The sequence below is a fragment of the Nicotiana tabacum genome, chromosome 3, assembly GCF_000715075.1.
Source record: "Nicotiana tabacum cultivar K326 chromosome 3, ASM71507v2, whole genome shotgun sequence".
In the NCBI taxonomy this organism is placed as follows: Eukaryota; Viridiplantae; Streptophyta; class Magnoliopsida; order Solanales; family Solanaceae; genus Nicotiana; species Nicotiana tabacum.
In genome coordinates, this window is record NC_134082.1 from 95,784,921 (window position 1) to 95,808,473 (window position 23,553).

Consider the following 23,553-nt stretch of genomic DNA (forward strand, 5'->3'; position numbering starts at 1 on the left):
CAGCAATTATAAAAGAAATATCCCAACTCCAAGCCACATCCTCCAGAATATATTTCTGACAAACTCAATGGCAAACAATGGTAAATACAAAAGAATAAGGTCATTCAACATTGCCTTTCCTGTGTTAATTTGGAAAGTTCAGAGGATTATCTACAAAAACATTTCATGCCAAGCAGCAAATGCCAAACATACATGTGATACTACAGGGATTTAACTGCAGACTAGAACGAAACTAGATGCAAAAATAATCTTAACAGATATGTTCTTTTAATCTTATCACTTGTAAATCCAACTAAAAAAAATACCAAATTAACTCCAGCTATGGCTGCACTGCAGAATATAAAACATTGAGGCTCTGCCACGCAATTCCATATGTACAGTCGTCGTGTCTGAATGCAAATAGAGTCCGTATCCAGTTCTGTTCACTGAAAGACCTGGGAAAGCAAATTTTTGGGAAGTATCACAGCATGAACAAACACGGAAACATTGCTCATTTTGTTGATTCCACCTCCTTTGATACAATTCCCATCCTCGATCAGCATACAGGTCAGCTCATCAAGGGTGAAGTAACGGTGACAAATATACTAGTCTCTACTAGCCAGTGGGTGAATGAGGGGTTGTCCTAAGAGAAACTAGCACTGGCTCATTGCTAGTAGCTTTAATTGCAGCAATCTCCTCTAATTGTTTCCACGTCATTTCACGTTTTGTCTTGTTCTCTTCTTCATGAGCCAGATCTTCTTCAAATTTGTGCAAGCATTCCTCAAAAAGTTCAGGATCAATATCAGAGAATATTTTGCGGACATTTAATGTCAAGCTTTGTACTGCCTGATTCCAGTGGCCTCTAGTATTCTTCTCCAAGGCAGGAAAGATTATTGGCAGTATAACTTTACGATTTTGTTTGATTAGGTTCTCAATATGATCATTGTTCCACAGGAACAAAGCCCTCTCAGCCACCTGTCAATGCAAGATTTGAACAGATTGAAATGAACTAGAATTTGTCACACACAGAGAGGGGGAAAAATGGAAGCTGCAGATAATGGATCTGGTCTATCTCATTCTATCAACAACCACATTACATTACATGTCCAGTTATCATTGGTTTGATTTCAATCATAGATGTCAGAGAATACACTTGTCCGTCATTGGTCATATAAGGGTTTTGAAAAGGGTTTATAATGTTCCTGGGCGGCTCCAACTATTGCCTAAAGATTTTGGGTCGGATGCAAATTAGTTAACATGGTATCAGTGAGCTCATTTGACAACTGTTTTCTCTCTACCTACTGTATTCTTCTGGGCTTCTCTCTCTCAACTCAGGCCATCAAGCCGCTTTGGACTTCTCTCATTCTCCCAGCTTAAGTCATTGAGCCACTAACTTTACTCCATACCCACTCTTTTGCCTGGAGCACACTCTTTCTATCTCAGCTCCAGGCCCACTTTAGCCTATTGAGCCAGCTCTCTCATGCTCAAGGCCCACCCTCATCCAATCGAGCCTGATCTCTCCCTACATTAGGTCCACTCTTCAAAAAAAAACGAAAATAAAAGTCTTCAACACATGCAAACTGCAGAATATGTTACATGTGCGGGAGGATGTTAGAAGTTAGATCAAACTAGTCTCCATTGGTTGTGCAAGGGTTTCCAAAGGGGTTTATAACATCGTAAGCCCCTTCACCAATTGCCTTAAAGTTTTGGATAGGATGCTTAGATAATTTCACAATAGACATAAAAGTCTTAGCCAAAATGTTGCTTCGCAGGTTGGAGGATTATCTTCTATCAAGTTATCCCAGGAAGTTGCAACAAATAACATGTAAGTGAGTATTATTTTATGTGAAGTTGTCGCAGTCACAACAGAAAAGCAGCAAGTTAGAGCATCTCTACGAGAAACAAAATCGAATTGGCCAAGGGACATGCACAAATCCTGACTGGTTAATAACATACAGAAACAAAAGAAAATTTATAAGCACCACCTTACTCTCTTTGGCAAGAGGAGTGGAAAATCGGACATAAGAGAAGATGCTTACATAGGCAAAAGAAACTCCAGTGGATCCTAGGCTGATAATGAGCAACATAAAGGTCTTCTAAGACAGAGATTTCAGGACTAAACTTTGTCTGGTGTTCTCCATATTTTTCAGTAGATATGCTTTAACTAGATTACTTCTAAAATACGCCAGCTGTGCCCCCTTCCTGGGTCTACCCAAATAGGATAAATAACAACAAGAACAACTATTCATTTTGACTCATTTCTATGCTCCATAAGAGATGTGGTGCTTATCATCCTATACATGCATCTACCTCTGCAATTGTTCTTTTGGGAGCCAAAGCTGAAACTTGATCCGTAGTAAAAAAATTCTGGTCTGCAGAGACATTAATATTGGGACAGGTCACACTTAATACTTGAAAAGTTGCAGGGTCGCATCCATAATTTTGGTAGAGAAAATGTAAAATGTTAATTTTTGAGAGTAAAATCAGTAGACAGTTACTCGAATGAAAGAATATGTAAAAATCACATGCAAACATCAGATTTTCCAGAAGATCAGATACATAGATGTGCTGCTCACTGCCTATATAATGCTAGATTGGCTAGTACCCTCTTGCAACATGACAAGTCAAGTAGTTCGTACAACCCTACGTTGCTCCGACTCGTTTACAGGTATGTAAATGGTACGGTTGTGTGGAAGTATCCGATGGGTACCTCAACCTTTTGATAAATTTGTGTATTTTGAAGAACCGGCACGAAGTATCCACACCCTTATCACACTCGTAGGCCATGGTTATGTCAGGAGAAATGAGGATTCAGGCAACATAGCTTACAACCATAAGACATTTTCTGGCCTATTTTCCTTTACTGGCTCTCGCTGAAAAGTTTACTGACTTGAAAAGATAATATCTGCAGTTGGTGCTATTTATGTGAGAAAGAGGAAGAACAGTGAATCATCTGTTGCTTCCTTGCAATTACGTTTTGATGTTCTGTAGTCTCTTCGGGATCCAGTGGGTTATGCCAGCAAATGTAAAGCAGGTTTTGAGCAGTTGGCAGAGGCAAGGAATGAGAAAGGAGAAGAATACCTGGAAGAGTATTCCTCTATGCATATTATGGAACATCTGGCTCGAGAGAATAGAAGGTGCTTGAGGGAAAGGAAGAGAAAGTGTTTATTATGAAGAATAAATGTATTTCAACGTTATAAAGACTGGCGTAATGCAAATTTGTCTACTTACACTGATTTAAATGCTGGAGTTTTTGGAGTCCCTATAACTTTAGAGGACTCATATCCAGTAATGCTTTTGTACTATGTCTCAATACTAGCTTGATGCTGAGCTTTTATTAATTATAATGTTACCTATTTTCATAAAAAATACATTGTCATATTCGTAGAATCATGTAAAAAATGGCAGCCTGGTGCACTAAGCTCCCGCTATGCACGGGGCCCGGAGAAGGGCCGGACCACAAGGGTCTATTGTACGCAGCCTTACCCTGCATTTCTGAGAGGCCGTTTACACGGCTTGAACCTGTAACCCCCTGGTCACATGGCAGCAACTTTACTAGTTACGCCAAGGCTCCCCTTCATTCGCAGAATCATGTGAGTGGAGAAAATACTGATCAAGAAGAGAAGGAGATAAAAGGAAAAGCAAGTGACATATAAAATTCAATATACAAGGTATTCTATTTTCTTCAATTTCACCCGAGCTTTTGTTTTGAGCTAAGAAATCATTATATCAGTCCCAAATTTCTCCGTTGATTTTGGTCAAAGTACCCCAAATTGATTGACCGAATCCGATATGGATCCCACACCCACATCTACGTCGTGTCGGCACGGGTGCGGCACCGAAAATGAAGAGTCCGAGCAACTTAGCTGTATTGAATGATGTTTAGATCAATATTTTGTCCCATTCTACTCCAAGTTTATACAGCTACGTACAAATACTATTTAGTCAAGTAATTAATGCTCATAAAGTTTGGATTTTAAACTACACAGAACTCTCTTGCAAGCTAAACTGTATTTCTGATACAGAATGAACTTTCCATCATGCTTTTTAATTTCTATCAGTCCCTACACATAGATTCTTACTAACATGTTCTCATTGCTCCTTGGTGATTTTAGCAAGTTTTAGCTTATTACGAACCTTAATATCGAGGTATCCAAATTTCCAAATATATCAAGATTCAGTCAGGATACCCATGAGTTCTTTCAGGAATGAACAAAGAAGAGAAAAAAAGAGAGTGTCAAATCAACCAAAAACACCAACCTGAAAGTGTGAGCTGCTCAAGCAACGACTGATCTGACGAAACATCGGAACCATACAGCGCTGAAACTCTGGAGGCTGAGTTGCTTCTAGGACCTCTTCCAGCTCACCTAAGAACATTACTTCCTTTGAACTGTTTGTGATAGGCCAATATTTCAACAGACCTCTTATGACAGTATCAGCAAGCTTGCAGTCCTTTTCCACAAATTGTATTATGCAGTAAGATAACTGCTGATGATACATTTGTGCGCACTTTGGTTTATGAAGTGGGATAAGAGCTCGAACAAGGAACAACTTGTGCTCTTCCTTGAGTGGTAGAGCAAATCCGTTGATTATACTGCCCAAAATTTCTAACAGTTCTGCTATTCCATTATGTTTCTCAGTTTCAAAAATAAACCGATAAAATATGTTGTTGATTGATTTCCTAATGAATGGGCGGTGCACCATGAACTTTCCATATATCCGGTGAAGTACAGTCTTCAAGTACTCTCTTTCCCTAGGATCTTCTGAATCAAAGAGATCTAATATTCTTAGAACAAATGAGTGATCAATGTATCTCTTAGCCAATTTTGCATCTGTCTCTGGTGATGCCACAAACCTGAGAAGGAACTCATACACAATTTGCAAATGTGGCCATGCAGGGTCCATCAATGGTTCATCTTCTTCTACGTCAAAAGCTTCTAAAACTTTGTTTTCGGGAGGCTGGGGAGTAGGAGGCCTGAATAAATTTGAGGATACCATTTTAATTACTTCTTGCATGACTGCTTCTGGAAATTTCCCATTTGCAGAAGTAACGTAATCAACTAGCTCCACCAATGTCTGTCGCTTGATGTCTTTCTCTTTCAAGTTTTTAGTTGGGTCAGAAAAGTCAAACAAGACAGAACACAAGTTCAGCTTTTTGATGAACAAGTTTTGCTTCTCAGAAGCTGGTACATCCCTCAAATTAGGAAATGCCTCATATGAGAAAACTGATGCATTTCCATTCACCTTAGCATTTATAGCCTGTGGAAGTCTATCCCCATGATTCAGTCCTGGAGTTGAAGAACCAGTGACGCCTGAAAGAGACGTAGCACTCAAACTCCCGGATCGGGAACTAGACAAGTCAGCGCTTCTTGAACTATTTGAAGCATTTGACTGAAATGTAGAGCCTCCTCCATCACGATTGTCTGCTGACTTGGATGGCTTCCGTGGGAGCCTATTAAGTATCTGCTTGATCATCTCCTACAAGTAAACCTAAATGCTTTGCTGCTCAAAATACTCAAAATTAAAGACACATCGTCAATCCGAAAGGTCTAAGCTGCAGAAATCCAATTACTAAACCAATTACAGTGATCCACGGAGATCGTGCACCTCACAAAATTCTTATCTTCACCACCCTAAACCAACATAAAAGCTTTATATGGTCCACTGTTGTGCCTGTATAACCAATTGAATCTCCTCATCATTTCAAACAAGATTAACATAAAGGAAAGTAAAATGAAGAAAATCCAAAATATCTACTGACATAGTTTGACTCAGCACGGCGTTTTAAAAAGAAACGAAGACTTTTGAAACTTGTGGTCACAAGCATGCCATGACATTTGTGTGGTTCTAAGACTTTTGAAACTAGTGCCTTAAACATGTCATAACATTTGTATGACTATAAAAGCTTCTCATTGAGGTAAACCTAAAATTTAAACTTAAATTGTTACTACCAAATATAGAAATGCATCATTCTTTCTGGAACAGAAATGATAAGAAATAGTGACACATATAATGGAGCAGAGTGAATAGTTTCTTTCTTATTTGGGAGGAATAAAGCTAAATTATCAACTCTTCTAACCAAATCCATCTTTTTCTTCAGAAACTATCAAGGCACTCCCATTAAAAACATAAAAAGGTAGCACAAAAACCAAACCCAGATGCAGCAAATGTAATCTAACCCATAAACAGATAAAAAGTTATACAAAAGCATCAGAATTTAAATATCAAAGATTACAATTCTGACCCATTAATGTCGTTTTGTAACTATAAAGGTAAGAAATGTGCACCAACCTTGATTTTTTCTTGTATCTGAGGCTCAAACAACTCAAAGGTGATGTATCAAGATGAAAAAATGTTAAGATCTGGGCATGAGTTTGAGAAAAATTCCAGATGAAAATCCTCACCAGGAATCACCTGCAAGAAAAAAATTTAAAGAAAAATAATAAAGCAGCATTAAAGGCAGAGAAATCATGAGCTTTGAATGCTTACATTAAGTTGGTTTTGGTGGTGACAAGAAAGAAATAAAGCTGGAGAGTGAAAAAAGATTGAATTTCTTTATTTTTAGAGAGTTAGGTGAGTGATTTCAAATCTGAAAACAACCCCAACTGAAGGGAGGGAAGACAGGAAAAGGGGATGATGGATTTGAGGAAACCAATCTCTCGTTGTTAGTTTCCTGATGAATGATGATGATGATGTGTTTGGTTAGCAAGAATTATTGTTCTTCCCATTTTTCTCTTGCCATTTTGTCTCCTACTTTCCTTTTTTTCCTCTCTCTAACTTTCCTTTTCTACCTTTTCTTTTCTTTTCTTTTGGAAAATGGGTCAAATTTGCCCCTATGGTCCAAATTAAATAAGTTTGCCTTCCATTAAATTTTTTATCTATTATTACCTTTTTGTAGGAAAAATTTTATTTTTGCTCCTTAATTGAGTTTAGTGTAATTTTAAATTATAGTTAAAATTAATGGGTAAATTTAATAAAGCTTTCTTCTTGAAAAAATTAGATACGTGAATCTCATTTATTTCATTCTGAAGCTCCCTTAACTCTTAAGTATAGTTGGGCAAATTCAAATACTTTCGAATAATACAAAGGTAAATTTCAGTCTTTTTTTTTTTCCTCATTCTATTATTGGTTTTGTTCTTCACCCCTTTGGTCCTTTTTTGGTTTATATTTTCGTTTTTTTTTTCCTAACATATGTCAACCTTTTTTTTCTCCAACAAATCTAATTATACTTTCTGAATTTCTCCAGAATTCAGTTTGGACCATTTTCACCTTCAAAGTCTAAAGAGAATTAGAGAATGTGAAGGTTCAAGATGAGAATTGAAAAGCAAAAGTAAAGAATATGGGCAAGGGGCTTACCAAATACTATCAATTGTAGTGTAACAAGAGAGATACGGCATGTTCATTTCCTCTCCTTTTATAGAGAAGAAAACGTTCTGATTATTTTGTTCTATTTTATTCTTCTAAGTGCTTGAATTTAAATATCAGAAAATTGTTTTTATCAATTATTGTGAGAGTTAGGTTGTGTATTTTGTTTCAATTTCGAAAGAAAAAAAACCTCGGTGTTGTTTCTCCTTTGGTCACATGAAAAAATGTTAGCTTTCAAGCATTTGTCTGAGAATTTCATTACTTGGATCAAAAGTGCTCAAAAACTACAAACTTAAAGATCATATGTACTTAGAACAATTTACTAACAACAAAAATATGCATATCTCCAAACTTAAAGAACCATTTCAGTTAAAAGCTCACGAGAAAACTACGGAGTTAACTAATTTTATTCATGGTCATTGAACTTTTGTGTTTGTTACCCAAAAGTCACTTTTCTTTTTTTTTGTTACGTAAAACTCATTCAACTTTGTGTTCATTACACAAAAGTCACTTTTCTTTCTTTTGTTACACAAAAATCATTTTACTTTGCTCTAGTTATCACAAAAGTCATATTTTTACTTGAAAAGTCTATTATGCCCTTGATATTATATAAACCTTCATATTTATGTAATACCTTCTATATTATATACTATATAATATATTTTTAACTATGTATTTTATTTATATATAAAATAACTTAATATTATTTTTATAATATATTCGTATATTTAATTTTTTCTTAACGTTAATTTTCAAAATATATTAGTAGCGTTATTAAATTTGTCAGTAACTTTAATATATATTAGTAGAGAAATAAATCGGCAAGTACATTTCCGTGAGAAAATTCGCAGGTAAACAAACAAGAAAATGAGGAAAAAATCATATGTTAATGTGAAGGAAAATCCCTAGGTACTACATGCGAATTGAGCTAGGGATATTTTCTTGGGGATTTACCTGGCTAATTGTTTATTTGGAAAATTATATTACTAGAAATTCGGAAAACAACGTCCACAAAAATCGATCAAAGTTGGTCGGTAATGGCCAATAACCGTCCAAAACGCGATCATTAACGTGTGGTCGGTATTTTGAAGGTCGGAAGGGCATACCGACCAAAGTTAGTCGGTAATTACAGACCAACTTACTTTGGTCGGTCAATTAAATTTAAAAAAAATTGCTGAAAAAAAGTTGTTTTATAACGCTACTAATATATCTTGAAAATTAACGTTAAGAAAAAATTAAATATACGAATATATTATAAAAATAATAAATAAAATAATATTAAGTTATTTTATTTATAAAATAAAATACATAGTTAAAAATATATTATATAGTATATAATATAGAAGATATTACATAAATATGAAGGTTTATATAATATCAAGGACATAATAGACTTTTCAAGTAAAAATGTAACTTTTGTGATAACTAGAGCAAAGTAAAATGATTTTTGTGTAGCAAAAGAAAGAAAAATAATTTTTGTGCAATGAACACAAAGTTGAATGATTTTTACTTAATCAAAAAAAGAAAAATGACTTTTGGGTAACAAACACAAAAGTTAATAACCATGGATAAAATTATCTCAAAACTACGCATCCCAAAATGTCCCTATCCCTCTTAGGTTGTCATTTAACGGTTGCTTGCCATTTCTGTTTTCCCCTGTTACAAAGTCTGGAATTTAGTTAGCTTGAGCAGTTTCCTGTCTTTAATACTTCTTGTTTTTAATTGGTCTAATCTCTTTTTCACATCTCAATTTCAAATCATAAACATTGTCGTATTCTCTTCTTTTTCTTTTTGTATAATATTGGTCATTATGAACCTGAATTTTTAAAATCGACTCATCAATTTGCACCGATCCATTCTCTGTCGGCTGTAAGTTATAATCAAAAACTGAAGGTAGCGATTGGAAGTTTCCTATTCATAGTATTAAGACTCAAAGTTTTCGAGAGAACTTGTGTCGTTGCTGCTTTAGACCCCCAAAAAAATTATTTTTTTAAGGGAGCAAATTCAGGCTTAATCTGAAAACTATAATCTTCTCCGATAAATAAAAATACAAAAAATAAAAACAATGATAAAGATCTTCCTTTCTCATAAATAAATGAGAGAACATGAGGTGGTACTTGCCTCAAAGTCAAGTTATTCGACGGCTACATTACCTTCAGAATATGGCAAAACTAAGGATCAGAAATTAATCATTAAGATTATTGGGATCCTCACTATTCAGATATTGTTAGATAATATATGAGCAGTCCATCTCTTTCCAATTGTAACACTCCAGCTGTTCCTTAGCTCACGCTTGAAGATTTTCCTATAATACTCCAATTAAAACACTAGTAACTGTTCCTCCAGTTGTTTAACTTTGCTTTCATTATTTCCAAGTTTTTTTTTTTTCAAATCCCTGTCAATGGCCAAAGGAGCAGACAACCTTCTCCTCCAATCTATTTGATTGGTTTTGTTAATGGCACCCAAAATGTGGGCATGTTGAGTAGTAGAAAACATTATAATTATAAGCTAAGAACGAAGACCTACTGAAGAAAAGATAACTAGAATATTCAGACACAGAAAAGGTTCCATCAGTGGAGGTTACTATCATTTCACGTTTTACCCGAAACACTTAGTGACCGCACGGGCCCTAGGTCTCTAAGCCAACAGATCAATGCCACACATATAACACGACCAAGTAAACAAAAGTTTGTCTTAGATAAATAAGCAGTTGGACATATAAATTCAGTCAAAAGGATAAGAGCTTTGAGCCAGAAACAGAAACCTCTTTAGATACTTAGTAAAATGTGCAGTGAAAGGTGTTTTAATGGTACAAGTGTGAAATGAAAGGTGTTTTAATGTCTAGAAGGGAAAGGCAATTCATACATCACAGTATAATCCTTTTTGCAGGAGGTTGCTTAGTGTGCGAAATCAGAAGATAAAATGGAATGTCAGTTCATAGAGGGGAGAAGAAGACAAGACAAAGACAACTACAACAAGGGTTGTCAAAAGCTTCAAACTTATAGTTATACAGATTTAAGAGTCATGGAAATTGTCTCCAAGTACAAACACACCAAAGAATATAGGACAGAAGTTTAAATCCTTCACCAGAAAGCTGAAGTAGCTTATACACAGGCTTGCTAATGTATAACAAGGGAGAACTAAGAGGTCTTGCAGCTGCAGTAGGGAGACTCAATTTTCCACCCACGCATTAACTGAACATTTCTTTACTGTCTGGATCAACTAAAGGCATAAACATAATAATTACTTATCTACAATTAAATCGTGCTATTAAACTGACAGAGGGTGATGAACATAAGCTTAACTGCCAAGAGATGGAAGTGTAGCAATCACAAAAGTAAGATGGCACTTTTCCCTTCAGTAAAGAATACATTACACATCTGGTGCAGTTCTGGTGATCTCCTCCAGAAGAGCTTTATCTTTATGAACCCAGGTTGACAGTGGTGGGTGAACATTTAAAGATCACAGCAGTCTGTCAAGCTGATTTAAGAAATGTCGAGATGCCAAGTTCCCTCTGCTCCTCAAAACAAGATGAGACGCTGCGTGAAGAGGATAAGCATAAACAAATGAAGAAAGAAAGTTGGAGATTATCCCAACCCACTGAAAGATTGGAAGTACAAGATTCTGAGCATCTGTCGTAGGCTGAGCAGCAAGGCAATTTAAACTTTGATCTCAGCGCTCCATTAACGCAGTTTCAGTTTCTGACAAAGGTGCTGCAAGAGTAAGATGTTTATTAAACTATTAGACAGTCAATAGTCTAGTAAAGGAAACAAGGCAACGGAAGTAGATCATAGCATCCAGGGAAGCAAGAAGGAGACAGCTTAAATAAGTTGCAAAGCAAAGTGAACAAAAAGAGATGACTCTCTCTCTCTCTCTCTCTCTCTCTCTCTCTCTCTCTCTCTCTCTCTCTCTCTCTCTCTCTCTCATTCATACACACACACACACACACAGAATGACCAACAATAAACATTCAATAAAATTTAGCAATGGAAGAAATTGGTCCAAACTCCAAATAGAGCAAAATGAATATTTGAGGATTCATACAGCCAATGCCAACTAGTTTGGGGTTGAAATATAGTTGGTAATTGGTATTTTGATTGATTGAAGCATTTAACAAACAACAATTCTCTTTTTGATCATGAAGCATTTAACAAAGAAAATTGGGAAGCCATTTAATGTCCAGAATTAGGAAATGCTTTCAATAATCATTCATCCACTGCTACCAGTTAGGGTCATGGAACCTATATTTTGAACTTAAAAAAATATAGCATTGGCACAGTTATGGAAGGTAAGCTGCTAATGAGCTCCACAAATGATACCCTTAACTCATAATCCCCCAGTCAAAGAAAAAAGAAAACAAAGGTAAACCAAGTGGATTTAAATTAAGAATCTAAATCATGTCTACAGCATGGTCTTAAGATTAAAAAAATCAGCTTTGATAGATAGCCCAGGGAATGTAGATAGTAATGTGACAGTAGAAATACCAAAACAATAAACAATTGCTCACACATACCAAGTAAATCCTCGTATGACTCTGCCAACAGTGATGTATCCATAAGCAAAGGAGGAGAAAATACTTGTTCTTCAGCTTCCTCCATATCATAAAATGACCTGCAAGCATCAGAAACTGAAGAGTTTGAACCCATGGTTGACAGAAAACTATCTATGCCATCATAGTCATCAAGAGACCGCAGATCATTAAATAAGTCAGGAAGTCCATCTGACTTGATGCCCACATGACTTTGTGGAAGATGGTTCCCATAAAAAGATGAATCTGGTTCAGATGCGAGCAGCTTTTTACTTCTCAATAAGTTTGGTTTGCTACCAAGATGAGGAAACCCAACCCCGGGTACAGGTATGAAATAGTGCTCAGAGCTATCATCAGAACGACTATCTTGAGATGATTCTGGATAGTAAGATTGGGAGGAAAGTGCAGCTTCTCTGACGGATCTCTTCAAATTTTGGACAAAGCTAAGGTCATCATCTGCTGAAATTCAGACAACATATTTTAGAGATTCCAAACTGAAGAAAATCAGTGCACACGTTTAGAAGGAAGAACAAAACCTTGTCGCAGATTATCCATTGAATTATTTGAAATTGGCAGATCTGGAGATTTTTTCTCATGCAGATTTTCTATTTGGCTGGTTTGAGCTGAGACCTGCCGCTTCTGCATGTTCCCACCTTTTCCAGAAGAATTTGGTGTTAAACTAAACAAAGGTGGGAGCTTTAAAGCAGGGGGACTGGCTGTAGCTGATGCCTTTTCAAAATGCATGGATGACATTTTTGAGGTCATCTCAGCTATCTCATCAGTGCTGTTCTCCTGTAGAATACCTATTGTTAAAGTTCTGTTGTGCGTTGCAGAAGGTAGGTAAGTTATAAGTCCCATTAAATGCTTCACAAAACATTACCGATATCGTTCTGCTATTCTGTGCTTGGACCAGTGAATGTGATCCAGCATGATGCGTGGCCATAGGGAGAAGACCGGACGAAATACTATCAACTTCTTCCGTCAGCTCCGTAATTGAATTCTTTATAGCTGGAGCAACTTCCTTCAGTTGATTTATGAGCACCTGGAGAACAGTTTCAACAGTATATTATCATCACAAATACACTAATTATCATCACAATGCTGAGAATTCCAGGAATACCACTTCCACTCTTCAGATAATCAACTTTCCAAATGCTAAGTTAGAATCTTCAAAGGCCCCGAAACCAGTTTCAACGGGTAGGACATGAATGGTCCAGAGCCCAATGACCAATGCATGCCATATCTCGTACTCCACTTTAGACCATGTAAAATAGTTCAAACATGCAACCAACTTGACGGACTGCACCAACCTGTATACTTGCTAGGTGCTGCCTATGTTCAGCAAGTGTTGCAGCCAAGGATTCCGCGTGACTGCTTGTACCACCATCATGTGAACTTCTCAGAAGCTCTGGACCCTCTCCGTCATTTACTTTTACCTGAATGAAATTATTGTATTAGGAAGAAAAAGAAAAAGTGAGGAGAACATACTTTTAACCTAATTATTCACAAAAGAATAGATAGGTTCCAGTATTATACTTCACCACATGTGCGAAAGCTTCATATGAACACGGAACTCTGGAAGTTTTTCCTCAAGACATCACTAGATAAAGATGCTACAGATTAATTTCTATTAAGCTTAAAACATAAGCAGATACAATACTCTATCACATGCTAAGACTGATTATACACATTCCTAGAGTAAGCTCTGACATCATAGTTAGACTCTAAGAAGAAGTTATTTCCCCTTTTGGACCATTAGAAACCCAGAACACCACATAATAAGAAACATCACAAACATACAGAAAAAGGAATGACAAATTCCATCAAAGTAGTTAAAACTTAGAGTTTATTGGGGTCAAAAGCGCTCTTCAAAGACCTAAAATCTTGAACCAACATAGAAAATAGCGTACCAATTGAAGTGACTGCTTATGAATTCGTTGTAGGGCATGTGTCCAACGCCTCAAAACTTCAGCTATATCAATAGTTGGATGGGCTCTTGCAGTCCTTTCATCAACTCGAGAAAAACTCTCATCATTTGCTTGAGTATGAGAAGAATCTGGATTGTTCACACGCTTTTCTCTATCAAAATCTGCTTGTGATCTTTCAGATTGATCTTTATTATCTAGATGTGATGGAACTAAATCACGAGGTGGAGCTACAGAACTTTGATCCATGGCTGCAAGCAAAGCTGACCCAGATATACGATACCTGAACAAGAATATTAAAAAAAAAAAGGTAAGTCCAGCTTTTGAAACCCAAGATCATACAGAAAGTGACTTTACCTATGCTCACGATGAGCTATAAGATCCTCTATTGGGCCAGAAGCGAGAATCTCGTGCTGAGCTGCACGACATATGCACATAAGTAATATGATTTAGAAGATGTTAAAACTGATCTGGGACCACTTTAATATCTAATTATCACATTAATTGCAATATCAAATGTCTAGCATTTTGTGCCAAGGGAAGGATAGCTAGTGGAAAGGGTCCTCCACCTCCAACCCTGAGGTTGTGGGTTCAATCACCAAGAAAGCGAAGTGGAAATGGCCACTGTTGACTCCCAGGCAGGGCAATGGCATTGCCATATGAAAAACAAACTACAGAGTATATAGCATTTTGTAGAACACATACTAATAGAGACTTTATGGATTTTACAGATGATAGACAGCTTAAGATAACCATCAACAGTTTGTACTCACTTTGGCGAGATAGCAAAGAGTCCCACAAGCGAGTAGCTCTTTGGACCATATGTGAGTTTTGGCTCGAGCTTGATACAAGTTCATCCCACAGTTCACCTTCCAACTTTACTTTGTTTCTAACATCATGCAGTTTTTCAAGTTCTTGCTGCAAATAAGCCTGAGACCGAGGGGATGAAAGATGTTTTCCGGAAAGAGTTACTCACCAGTCACCGCTGTGAATATAAGAATATAAATCAACTCTAAAGTTCTCAGAGAATAAGATTCTTATCTTACCTCTTCAGCACAAAGGCCTCGAAACTCAGCTGTCATCTCATGAGCCAAATTAGACCATGTGGCCTGTCTTTGAACTGCTGTTTCTGCATTTTTCAGAAACCTTCTTCTTTCAAGAGCAATCCTAGCCTACACAGACAACAAGGACACAATTAGATCTGCAAACTTGCAATATTAACTTACACAAATCATGAGAGTTTTCCAGATACATATTAGCTTAAAGATTAGCTAGGTAAAATCATTATAGCCCCACTCAATACCTTATTACGGAGTATTGAAAAAGTAAAAACCATTACTCCAAGGTATATTATTAGGATTAGTAACAGGAAATAGCTTCATACAAAAAGAAAACTAAGCCATCAAAAGTGAATAATTAAGAGGATTCATGCATTGCTTCTTTGAAATGGCAGAAATTGAACCCTGGTCTTCAGATATAACTACCCGACAGATGCATTAAATCATTAGAGATCAAGAACCCAGCAACTCAGGATGTAGACAAACAGTGAGATGATTTTCAAAGTCCCTTGTTAAACGAATGGACATAAAGCCAGAGGAGGATGACCTTGGTTACAGGAAGTAAGGTGGCTGCATGTGAGAAAGCTACATCTGTCAATGAAGCAGGTAACGGGTTAGAAGCTACATCAGCAGCAAATGTTCGCCTATGAACTTCCCTCAAGGCATGCAGTGAGAGTTGCCACAGAAGTTCAACAAATCTGCAGTGCATGTGAAGCAATTATGAACACTAAGTACATCAAATGCTATCATGTGTGCTTTTAAACGTGAGTGTTTCTTTTTTCAATAAACGGTGGAAGCGGAGGATCGAACCTGCGCACTTATAGAACAAAATGCAAAGTGAAACTGCTGACACACAGGTAGATAATAAGAATAACAAGCAGCCAGTGTTAGAACTGCCAATTGCAAAGGCAATTAATTCCTATGTCAAAAGATCATGAAATTAGATGATTAAATAACAGCGCTGATAAAACTCAATAATACTCGTTTATTCGTAAATTTACTTTTTTATATAACGGAGAAATCCGGAGGGCTAGCCGGCGCACGGTTCAGAACCTGGTAAATGATGGATCCACCCTTCTATCCTTCTCCACTTACCACGATTTTATCTGCAACAAGGTTCGAACTCATGATGTGTGTCTAACCCACACATCACGTGTTGCGCAATTACCACTGGACCAAAGCCTAGGGTCAGTTTCAAAAATTAACTCAGTCAGGTTGTGTACTGAAATCACAGAAATAACCTCTAAGTTGTGCATTTTCAAGGCGTGCTTACTTAGGAGTTATGTCCCTCCCTGATGCTGCAATCTAAGTATTTTCCACTGATAACCTACTTCTTGATTATTCCTGCCCAAAAATATCAGGCAATATGTCATCTTCTGTGTGATTAGTCAAAGAAACCTAATAGTTGAACCATAGGATCAAAGGTCCGTACAAACAAAGCCACTTCCCCAATCCTAGTGCATGAGCCGATGCGAAACTTCTTGCACAAACACCTTTCACCAAGTCCTAAGCCCTTTGCAGTGGCAATAAGGTGACCAGCCAAATAGTCTTGGATAAAACCAAGCAAGAGATAACTTGATTTCACCCACTTTCAAGCAGCGACACCAAATGCAGTGAACAAGACAATTGTAACCGCAGCAATCCGACTCCAAGGATTTTGTCCTGACTTAGAGGAGTTTAGATGGTAAGACTTATCTTGATATACATTCAGCTTCATATTTGAATATGGTAGCTGTTTCAATTGGGTGCTAAGTGACTGAAGTGTAGAATGCGGTGCCAAACTGCACCGTTTAAATGTAACCTGACTTTGAATACAGAAAGACATTGAAGTTGCAATCTTGAGGGTGAGTTAATTACTCCAAAATCGATTAGGTAGTGAAATCAAAATTAGTCTCCACAAAATAATCTTCAGTTTGCTGATGACAACCGGTGCTATAACAGCTATGTGAGAAAGATACTTCAATATGTAATCAAATGGTCCAAATGATAGCTCAAAATAAAAATAACCAAAACGCTATCTCATAGAAACCAGAAAAAAAAAATATTAGTGACCTTCAAGTACCAACCTCGGTCCACAACACGTCGCAAGAGATGAGACCCTCGAATTGCTTCTAGGAAGTGCCCCCTGGGATTCCAACTCGCTTATAATTCCTTGCACAACCTGCATTTCCACAAAAAAAAATAAAAAAAAAATGAAGTAAATTAGCCACAAACAAAAAAGTCAAACTCAATTCACGAATCACATCTCTTTAAAAATAAAGCATAATTCAATCAACTTAAATTAACTTGGTCAGACTATGCTTCAATCAGAATATACTTATCCATTAGCTCTATTCTGCATGTCCCGTAAAATAATTTACTCCCTCTGTCCCATTTTATGTGACACCAAAAAGAATGATATCTTTCTATATTCAGAAATAATTAAACTTTAAACTTCTCATTTTATCCACATATGAGATGATTTATAGTCATACAAATGTATATAGCATGTTTAGAGCACAAGTTAAAAAAGTCTTTCTTGTTTTCTTGAATTCCGCACCGATCAAGCACATAAATGGGGACATAGGGAGTATCTTTTAAGGAAAAGCTAAAGCATAATTACCTTTCGAAAATCACGAGATTGAGCTGAATCAAATATAGGCCAGACCTTATCGAAATCCTGAAAGATCAAAAGGAAACAAAAATGAGCATCAAATATAAATCCATAAGCCTATATAAGCTAAAAACTTCATTCAGAGTACCTTCGCGGATTGAGCAGGGCCTCTAAGAGAAGAAAGTAAGAAGTAAAGAAGCTGTTCTCCCAATTTAGGGTTTGAATGACGAAAAAGTCCAACACGAGGAGTGCCATTGTTAGCTCCGATTCCAATGATAGATGGATCCAGACCTAGTAACAAACAGTTAGTGTACATTGCACTCTCTAACTCTATCTCCCTCTCCTTCTCTCTGTCCATCGTCATTCCACACCTTCACTCTTCTCCGCCGGCAACTGGTTGGTTTTCCGATTTGATTACTGTTTTGTAATTATGAAAACAACAAGTCCTTATGGATAAATTAAGAATGGTCTGGTTGTTAGATCAATTAGGACTTGAGAGAGTTTGATCTGAGCAAATTCGGGGTGCATTTCTGAATTTTCAAGTTCTTATGTTGTAGTGGGGTCGGGAGGGATAAAAGAAAAGTTTGAAATGCGTGGGAGGGGTGTCTTTTAACGTGAACCGCTGAACTGTTGTGTCAATGAGATGATTAACGTTTACCGGCCGGCTTGGTATTGTCATCTCCTGTTGCTTCGCGGATTTTGGTTTTGCCTTTTGTTTGCTTGTCTACATCATGGAATTTGTTTAAGCCTGACTTTAGTTACCTTTGAAGACAAATGTAATTTCTCCAATGAGAATATAAGGTGACATACTGTCTCGTCTCTAATAAGCCAAAGTAGGGGTGGGCATCGGTCGGTTCGGTTCGGTTTTGAACATTATCGGTTTTGCCTATCGGTTATCGGTTTACAAATATCATAACCCGATAATCAAACCGATAAGATATTGGTTAGCGGTTAGCTGTTAATCGGTTATATATTGTTATCGGTTCGGTTAGCGGTTTACCCGATAACATAAAACAACTAAAAAAAATTGCAATATATAAAACAAAGAAATCAAACTGCCAGAACGTGTAAACTGCCAACTTTTGTTGTTTCTTAACAAAAGCACGCTCCCACTTCTGTGCAGTATCTACTGATGTCTGGCGGAGAACTGGTGGTGAGTCTTGCGTCTTGACTCGTGGGGGCTGCGACGGAAACAAGAATGAGAACTGAGAGACAAACGACTCAAGACTAAAAAGTGAAGAGGGAATTAGGAAAATAAATAACTCTAGTGTATACTTAAGTGTAAATTAGTAAATTACATCATTCTTATTGGGTTATCGGTTTTTACCCAATAACAAAAATGCAAACCGAGCCCAAACCGATAACCCAATAAAAAAAAAATAACCCGTTACCGAACCGTTAACCCAATAACCCAATACCGATAACCCAATAAAGAATTAACGGTTCGGGTTATCGGTTTTACCCGATATATGCCCACCCCTAAGCGAAAGTTCAGTTTCCACGAAACTAGTAATATTTGCGACATGGTTATTGTCACATGGGTGATTTATGTCACCCGAATTTTAGCTGAGGTTCACCATTGCGGCAGTCAAACCCAACCTTGACTTCAACCTTTCCAATACTTAGAACTATTTTAGGACGTTTGGGACTTGGAATAAATTTAGGAAAAGTAAAGGCACACACGAAATTTACAAGAATCTCTTCCCAACTCGTATTATTATGTGAATACAAGAACACAATAAGCCAACCCTACGGCCAAGAACAAAGAACACCCTAGTTCCCTGCCCCGAAATGATTTCCCCCCCTTAGGAATTACTTAGACGTTTTTGGCTTAACAAATTGCCACAAGACTAAGTTCTACCCATTTGGGACAGTCTTATGCACATATTTATAGTGCAAGCTGCCCAATTACACTTGGCAGCATCTAAAACAATCGGTTGACAAGCCCCAAATGATGGGCAAACATGATAAGACATGTTACAAAAACGTGACTATACTTTAGCCCCATGATCAGTCATGTTTTGGATGTGGTTGAATTGTGTGTCATGTGCCCAGCACACTTTTGTAACCGATGCTTGTGCACTGCATGTGCCTGTTTTGCCCAGCTGTTGCGCGCCCAAGTCTGGCATTACGCCCAGCCTTGCCCTTTTGACACTGCCCTGCCCCAATGTCATGGCCACAGCTTGCCGCTCATTGACTTAGCCGCACACGCACATTGCTACAGTTGATCGCCTATGTCAAGTCGCCCTTAACTTAGATCAAATTTGCCCACATTGATGCCATTGCTTGTCTTACCTTGTCTTGTCATGTCTTGGCCCCTACTCTGACATGGTTTTGCCTTGTCATTGTTATGCCAACACACACGTCCATGTGAAATGCGACTTGCCTTCGTCAAGGTGTGTTTGTCAACCCCGCATAGTCCGTCATGCCGAGCTGCCCGTCATGATGTTGCTCTATTTTTCAGGTTGTGTGCCAAGACCATCATGAAAATCCTTGTCACAACCCACATTTGCCGAGGAACTTTGTCAAGGGGCTAACAGTTATCCACTTATTCGATGTTGTTTGGTTTTTAGTGAAAATAACCTATTGTTTTATCGTTCAAGCGCAATCAGTATTGTTCAAAATCGAACAGTAACAGTTAATCGCAAAAACGATTTATTGGCTTATTGGTATCGGGTTATCGGGATAATGGTTGGTGAACGGATTAAAATTTTATAATTAACGACTTAACGGTCTGAGAAAAGATTACTCAATTTTCTTATTGGATAAACCGTTAACCCGTTAAAAATTTTTATATTTACACTTTTACCCATATGTATATAAAGTAATATTTGAGGTATGATTGGATTTGATGATAAGTAACATATGTAGACCTTGATGTATGATTGAATTTGTTTGATTTTCCTATGAAAATGGTATTTAAAATCACGATGGAGAGTAAACCTTAGATATAACAGAAGCAGATGATTCTTCTTCTTAATCAAGCTACCGATATCATCAATTTGTGGCAACATAGTCGTGGTGATTTAACCTAAGCCTTCATAGAACAAGATCTGTATATTGTGTTTCCATAATATGTCATCATTTTGTTTGCTATCATGATCTAGTAAGTAACATATGTAGAGTGCATATTCTTAAGCCACAATCTTGAACTATATGATCAACAAAGCTAAGAGAAAAAGGAGTTTTATTTTACAAGAATTATCTATTGAGATTGGGCATCCTATCTCTCTCTCCCTCTCTCTCTGTACATGAACTTGTTATTAGTAGCACCGCTAACAACCGGATTATATAAATGCTTGACTAGAGAGAGGCGAGAACCGAGCAAATGTAATGCTTTACTCCAAATCTTTCCTTATCTTTAATTCTCAACTTCTTTTTATTGTCTATTTGATTTAGCTCATAAATTGCCTGATAAAAGCTAACTGATACCAATCCGCCCGACGTCTTATTGAATGGCTAGCGGATTACTATGTTTACAAACCGATAACCAATAAGCAAAACCCTTAACGTAAATATTCGCCTGACCCGCTTGATAAGCACCCCTAAGCGCAATAGGGTTGTTTGGTTTAAAAACATTTATGCATGAATTGCATAAATCATTAATGCAGTAATTAGCAATATAAGAACTAGTATAATTTATTGATTAGCAATATAAGAACAATAATAGAGTGATTAGCAATAGAAGAATTATAATGCAAAGTTTTGTTTTTTGGTTGTTGTATTGAAAATGAGATATATAGGATGTTGATGATGCTGGAAAAGCAAATGATAATCTTGTCTTTTAGTGTTGAATTCATTATCCATGAATTGTTATCTCATGCTATTTTAGGTATAAAACAGTAAACCAAATCACCAGGTGAAGTATTAAATTATATCAGGATTAGCAATACAAGTTTCAAGAAATAGAAACCAAACACTGGAAAAAAGCAATAGAACTGAGGTAGTAATTATACAGCTTAATAGTTATATAGACTAGATATTGCAAAAATTACCTTGTAAACATGTAATTACCATCAATTCTTATCATCTTATTGAGAATTTGAGAGTGTAATTAGTCCCTTTCACTTACACCTAATTTCATACTGACCAAGTAATTACTTCGTCAAAACAAATTTTTCAAAATTCTATACTTATACCCAATTATATTCAAATTCAATTACAACATGACTTTCCAAACATGCTCCAGTGAATAAAGTAATGTCTAATTTTATACCATGATTATTTCTATTCGTATACCTCAAATCAAACAAGTTCAAATATTTCTAGGTGTCACGATAGCTCTTATTCTTCCAATTAATTCTTTTTTGTTCTATTAAGATGGAGCAACTTGAATTCTCGACAGAGTATAAAAAAATCTTTTGATTTTGGTGAGTATTCTGATGTTGTTTGCAAAATGGTTTCAGAAAATATCTTTTGAGTGAATGAAGCTGGAATCAACTGTTATTGTTTCAAAAACGCCAAGTTCTATTTTTGGTAGTTTGTTTTTTCTCAAATAAAACTTTGTGAAAAAGAGAGCACTTGTTTTAAAATAAAGAATGTTTATTTGTCAAAATATTCACAATTTCAACCAATAATTGGCGACTTTCAATAAATGGCCCTCGCGTCCTCTCCTTTGTTTAAGCTTAAACTAAAATCTATCAACAAGGAAGGATTTTGTACCAAGTGCTATACAGTAATATAATATTTATAGCTTCTACCATTTTGTCATACTGTTATGTACCAAATTATATTTTTCGAAAAATACTTTATTAAACAATACTGATAAATTACGATTATTAGGTAGACTTTGATGTACAATTTAACAAATATGCCCATGTAGATTCACATAAATTCATGCTAGTATGATAGAGTTTGATTGACCAATTAAACAAACACAATATTATGCCCACTAGGTAGAGTTGTAAACAATTTAACATATAGTATATAAAATAAAAATAACACAAAGTTATGCCAATTTGTAAAGTTTGATGAACAATTAAACAAGCACAAAATCATGCCAATCGGGTAAACTTTGGTGAACAATTTAACAGAAAGGTAGAGTAAATATAATATAAACTCTACTAATATGGTAGAGTATCCCTGAAAAGCAATAACTGTTTGCGTCGGTTCGGAGGTATTTAAAGGAAAAGTATCAACTATGTTCATTTATAAGTAGCTTATTACAAAAATTGGCCTATTCCTAAATCATTACTAATATTAGCCAATTAGCTATTTGTAATCAAAATAAAGTCAATTTTTGCTTTCTTTTGAGTGAGTATTATTAAAATAGATTGGGTACATCTTAAGGGACTTGAGTCTCAGTTTTGGGATGATTTGGTGGAGTTTTTAGATGGTTTGAATTGAAAATTCGAAGTAGAAGATGAACATGAACATGAACATGAAAAAATGATATGTATATCACACTGTGTATCAGATATGTATCATGTTTGTATCAAATATGTATCACATGTATATCCATGTATAAATCAGGAGAGCCTAGAGAGCTCTCTATCTTTCCCCAAATTCCGACTAGCGCGGTTCTTTTTCTCGACCAATTTGTGTGTGAGATATATGCATACATACATGTTTGATACATGTGTCGCATAAGAATTTTTTGAACTCGATTTTAACTACGAATTTTGATACCAATTCAGTCCAAATCACCTCCAATCTTCCTCAAATTTTGTATATTGACTTATCTATATATTTTCAATGAATCTCAACCATACCCATTATAAAATTTACTTTTTTACTTAGATTTTTGGAATCTTGTATATATATATATTTTGTATTTCATCACCTTATTTGCTACCTCATCCATGAAATTTCCTTTTCGTCTTGCATCTAATGTTGCTAATCACGCTTAAAAATATGGAAGGAGATCTTTGTGTGTGATTCTTGGAGAGAAAGAACCTTTGGGTTTATATGTGTTTGGCTAGTTTTGATAAGTCTATGATTAATGGCTAGAGGTTGGTAAATTGGAACTTTTTGGGGACATTTCTATAAGATTCCCTTTTTTAAATACCACAAAAATAGCACGGGCTAGTCAGTTTTCGGATTGGTCATTCAAAAATAGTAGCGTTTGCAAAGTCATTGAAAAATAGCTATTATTTTGCTGCAACA

General features: G+C 36.3%; 2 protein-coding genes across 6 annotated transcripts; both read right to left on the bottom strand.

The window, feature by feature from the left end:
• Positions 1 to 84: 84 nt before the first annotated feature.
• Positions 85 to 6,797, bottom strand: LOC107760485 (serine/threonine protein phosphatase 2A 59 kDa regulatory subunit B' eta isoform-like). 3 transcript variants are annotated; one of them, XM_075249658.1, is made up of 4 exons: positions 6,469 to 6,797; positions 6,271 to 6,393; positions 4,240 to 5,652; positions 85 to 954 (listed from the first exon to the last, which is right to left on the bottom strand). In XM_075249658.1, exons 3-4 carry the CDS (start codon positions 5,452 to 5,454, stop codon positions 595 to 597), a joined length of 1,575 nt encoding a protein of 524 aa, XP_075105759.1. In that variant the 5' UTR covers positions 5,455 to 5,652; positions 6,271 to 6,393; positions 6,469 to 6,797; the 3' UTR covers positions 85 to 594. The 3 variants fall into 3 exon arrangements, with proteins under 3 accessions (XP_075105759.1, XP_075105760.1, XP_075105761.1); XM_075249660.1 differs by lacking the exon at positions 85 to 954 and adding an exon at positions 3,614 to 3,845; XM_075249659.1 differs by lacking the exon at positions 6,469 to 6,797 and having other exon boundaries at positions 6,271 to 6,410.
• Positions 6,798 to 10,325: 3,528 nt separating this feature from the next.
• LOC107826435 (AUGMIN subunit 6) lies at positions 10,326 to 18,192 on the bottom strand. 3 transcript variants are annotated; one of them, XM_075249663.1, is made up of 14 exons: positions 17,597 to 18,192; positions 17,458 to 17,514; positions 16,922 to 17,016; positions 15,403 to 15,553; positions 14,844 to 14,969; positions 14,571 to 14,727; positions 14,155 to 14,215; positions 13,783 to 14,080; positions 13,183 to 13,308; positions 12,753 to 12,914; positions 12,409 to 12,664; positions 12,070 to 12,331; positions 11,858 to 11,955; positions 10,326 to 11,057 (listed from the first exon to the last, which is right to left on the bottom strand). In XM_075249663.1, exons 1-14 carry the CDS (start codon positions 17,810 to 17,812, stop codon positions 11,017 to 11,019), a joined length of 2,106 nt encoding a protein of 701 aa, XP_075105764.1. In that variant the 5' UTR covers positions 17,813 to 18,192; the 3' UTR covers positions 10,326 to 11,016. The 3 variants fall into 3 exon arrangements, with proteins under 3 accessions (XP_075105764.1, XP_075105763.1, XP_075105762.1); XM_075249662.1 differs by having other exon boundaries at positions 11,858 to 12,328; XM_075249661.1 differs by having other exon boundaries at positions 11,858 to 12,331.
• Between the last annotated feature and the right edge of the window lie 5,361 nt (positions 18,193 to 23,553).

Coding starts and splice junctions, on each gene's coding strand:
- LOC107826435 (XM_075249661.1), bottom strand. CDS start 17,812: ATGACGATGGACAGAGAGAAGGAGAGGGAGATAGAGTTAGAGAGTGCA. Junction 14,728..14,843: donor GAGGCCTTTGTGCTGAAGAG/GTAAGATAAGAA, acceptor CCTCGGTCTCAG/GCTTATTTGCAGCAAGAACT. Junction 13,309..13,782: donor ATAAGCAGTCACTTCAATTG/GTACGCTATTTT, acceptor AATTTCATTCAG/GTAAAAGTAAATGACGGAGA.
- LOC107760485 (XM_075249658.1), bottom strand. CDS start 5,454: ATGATCAAGCAGATACTTAATAGGCTCCCACGGAAGCCATCCAAGTCA. Junction 955..4,239: donor TGAGCAGCTCACACTTTCAG/GTTGGTGTTTTT, acceptor TTGCATTGACAG/GTGGCTGAGAGGGCTTTGTT.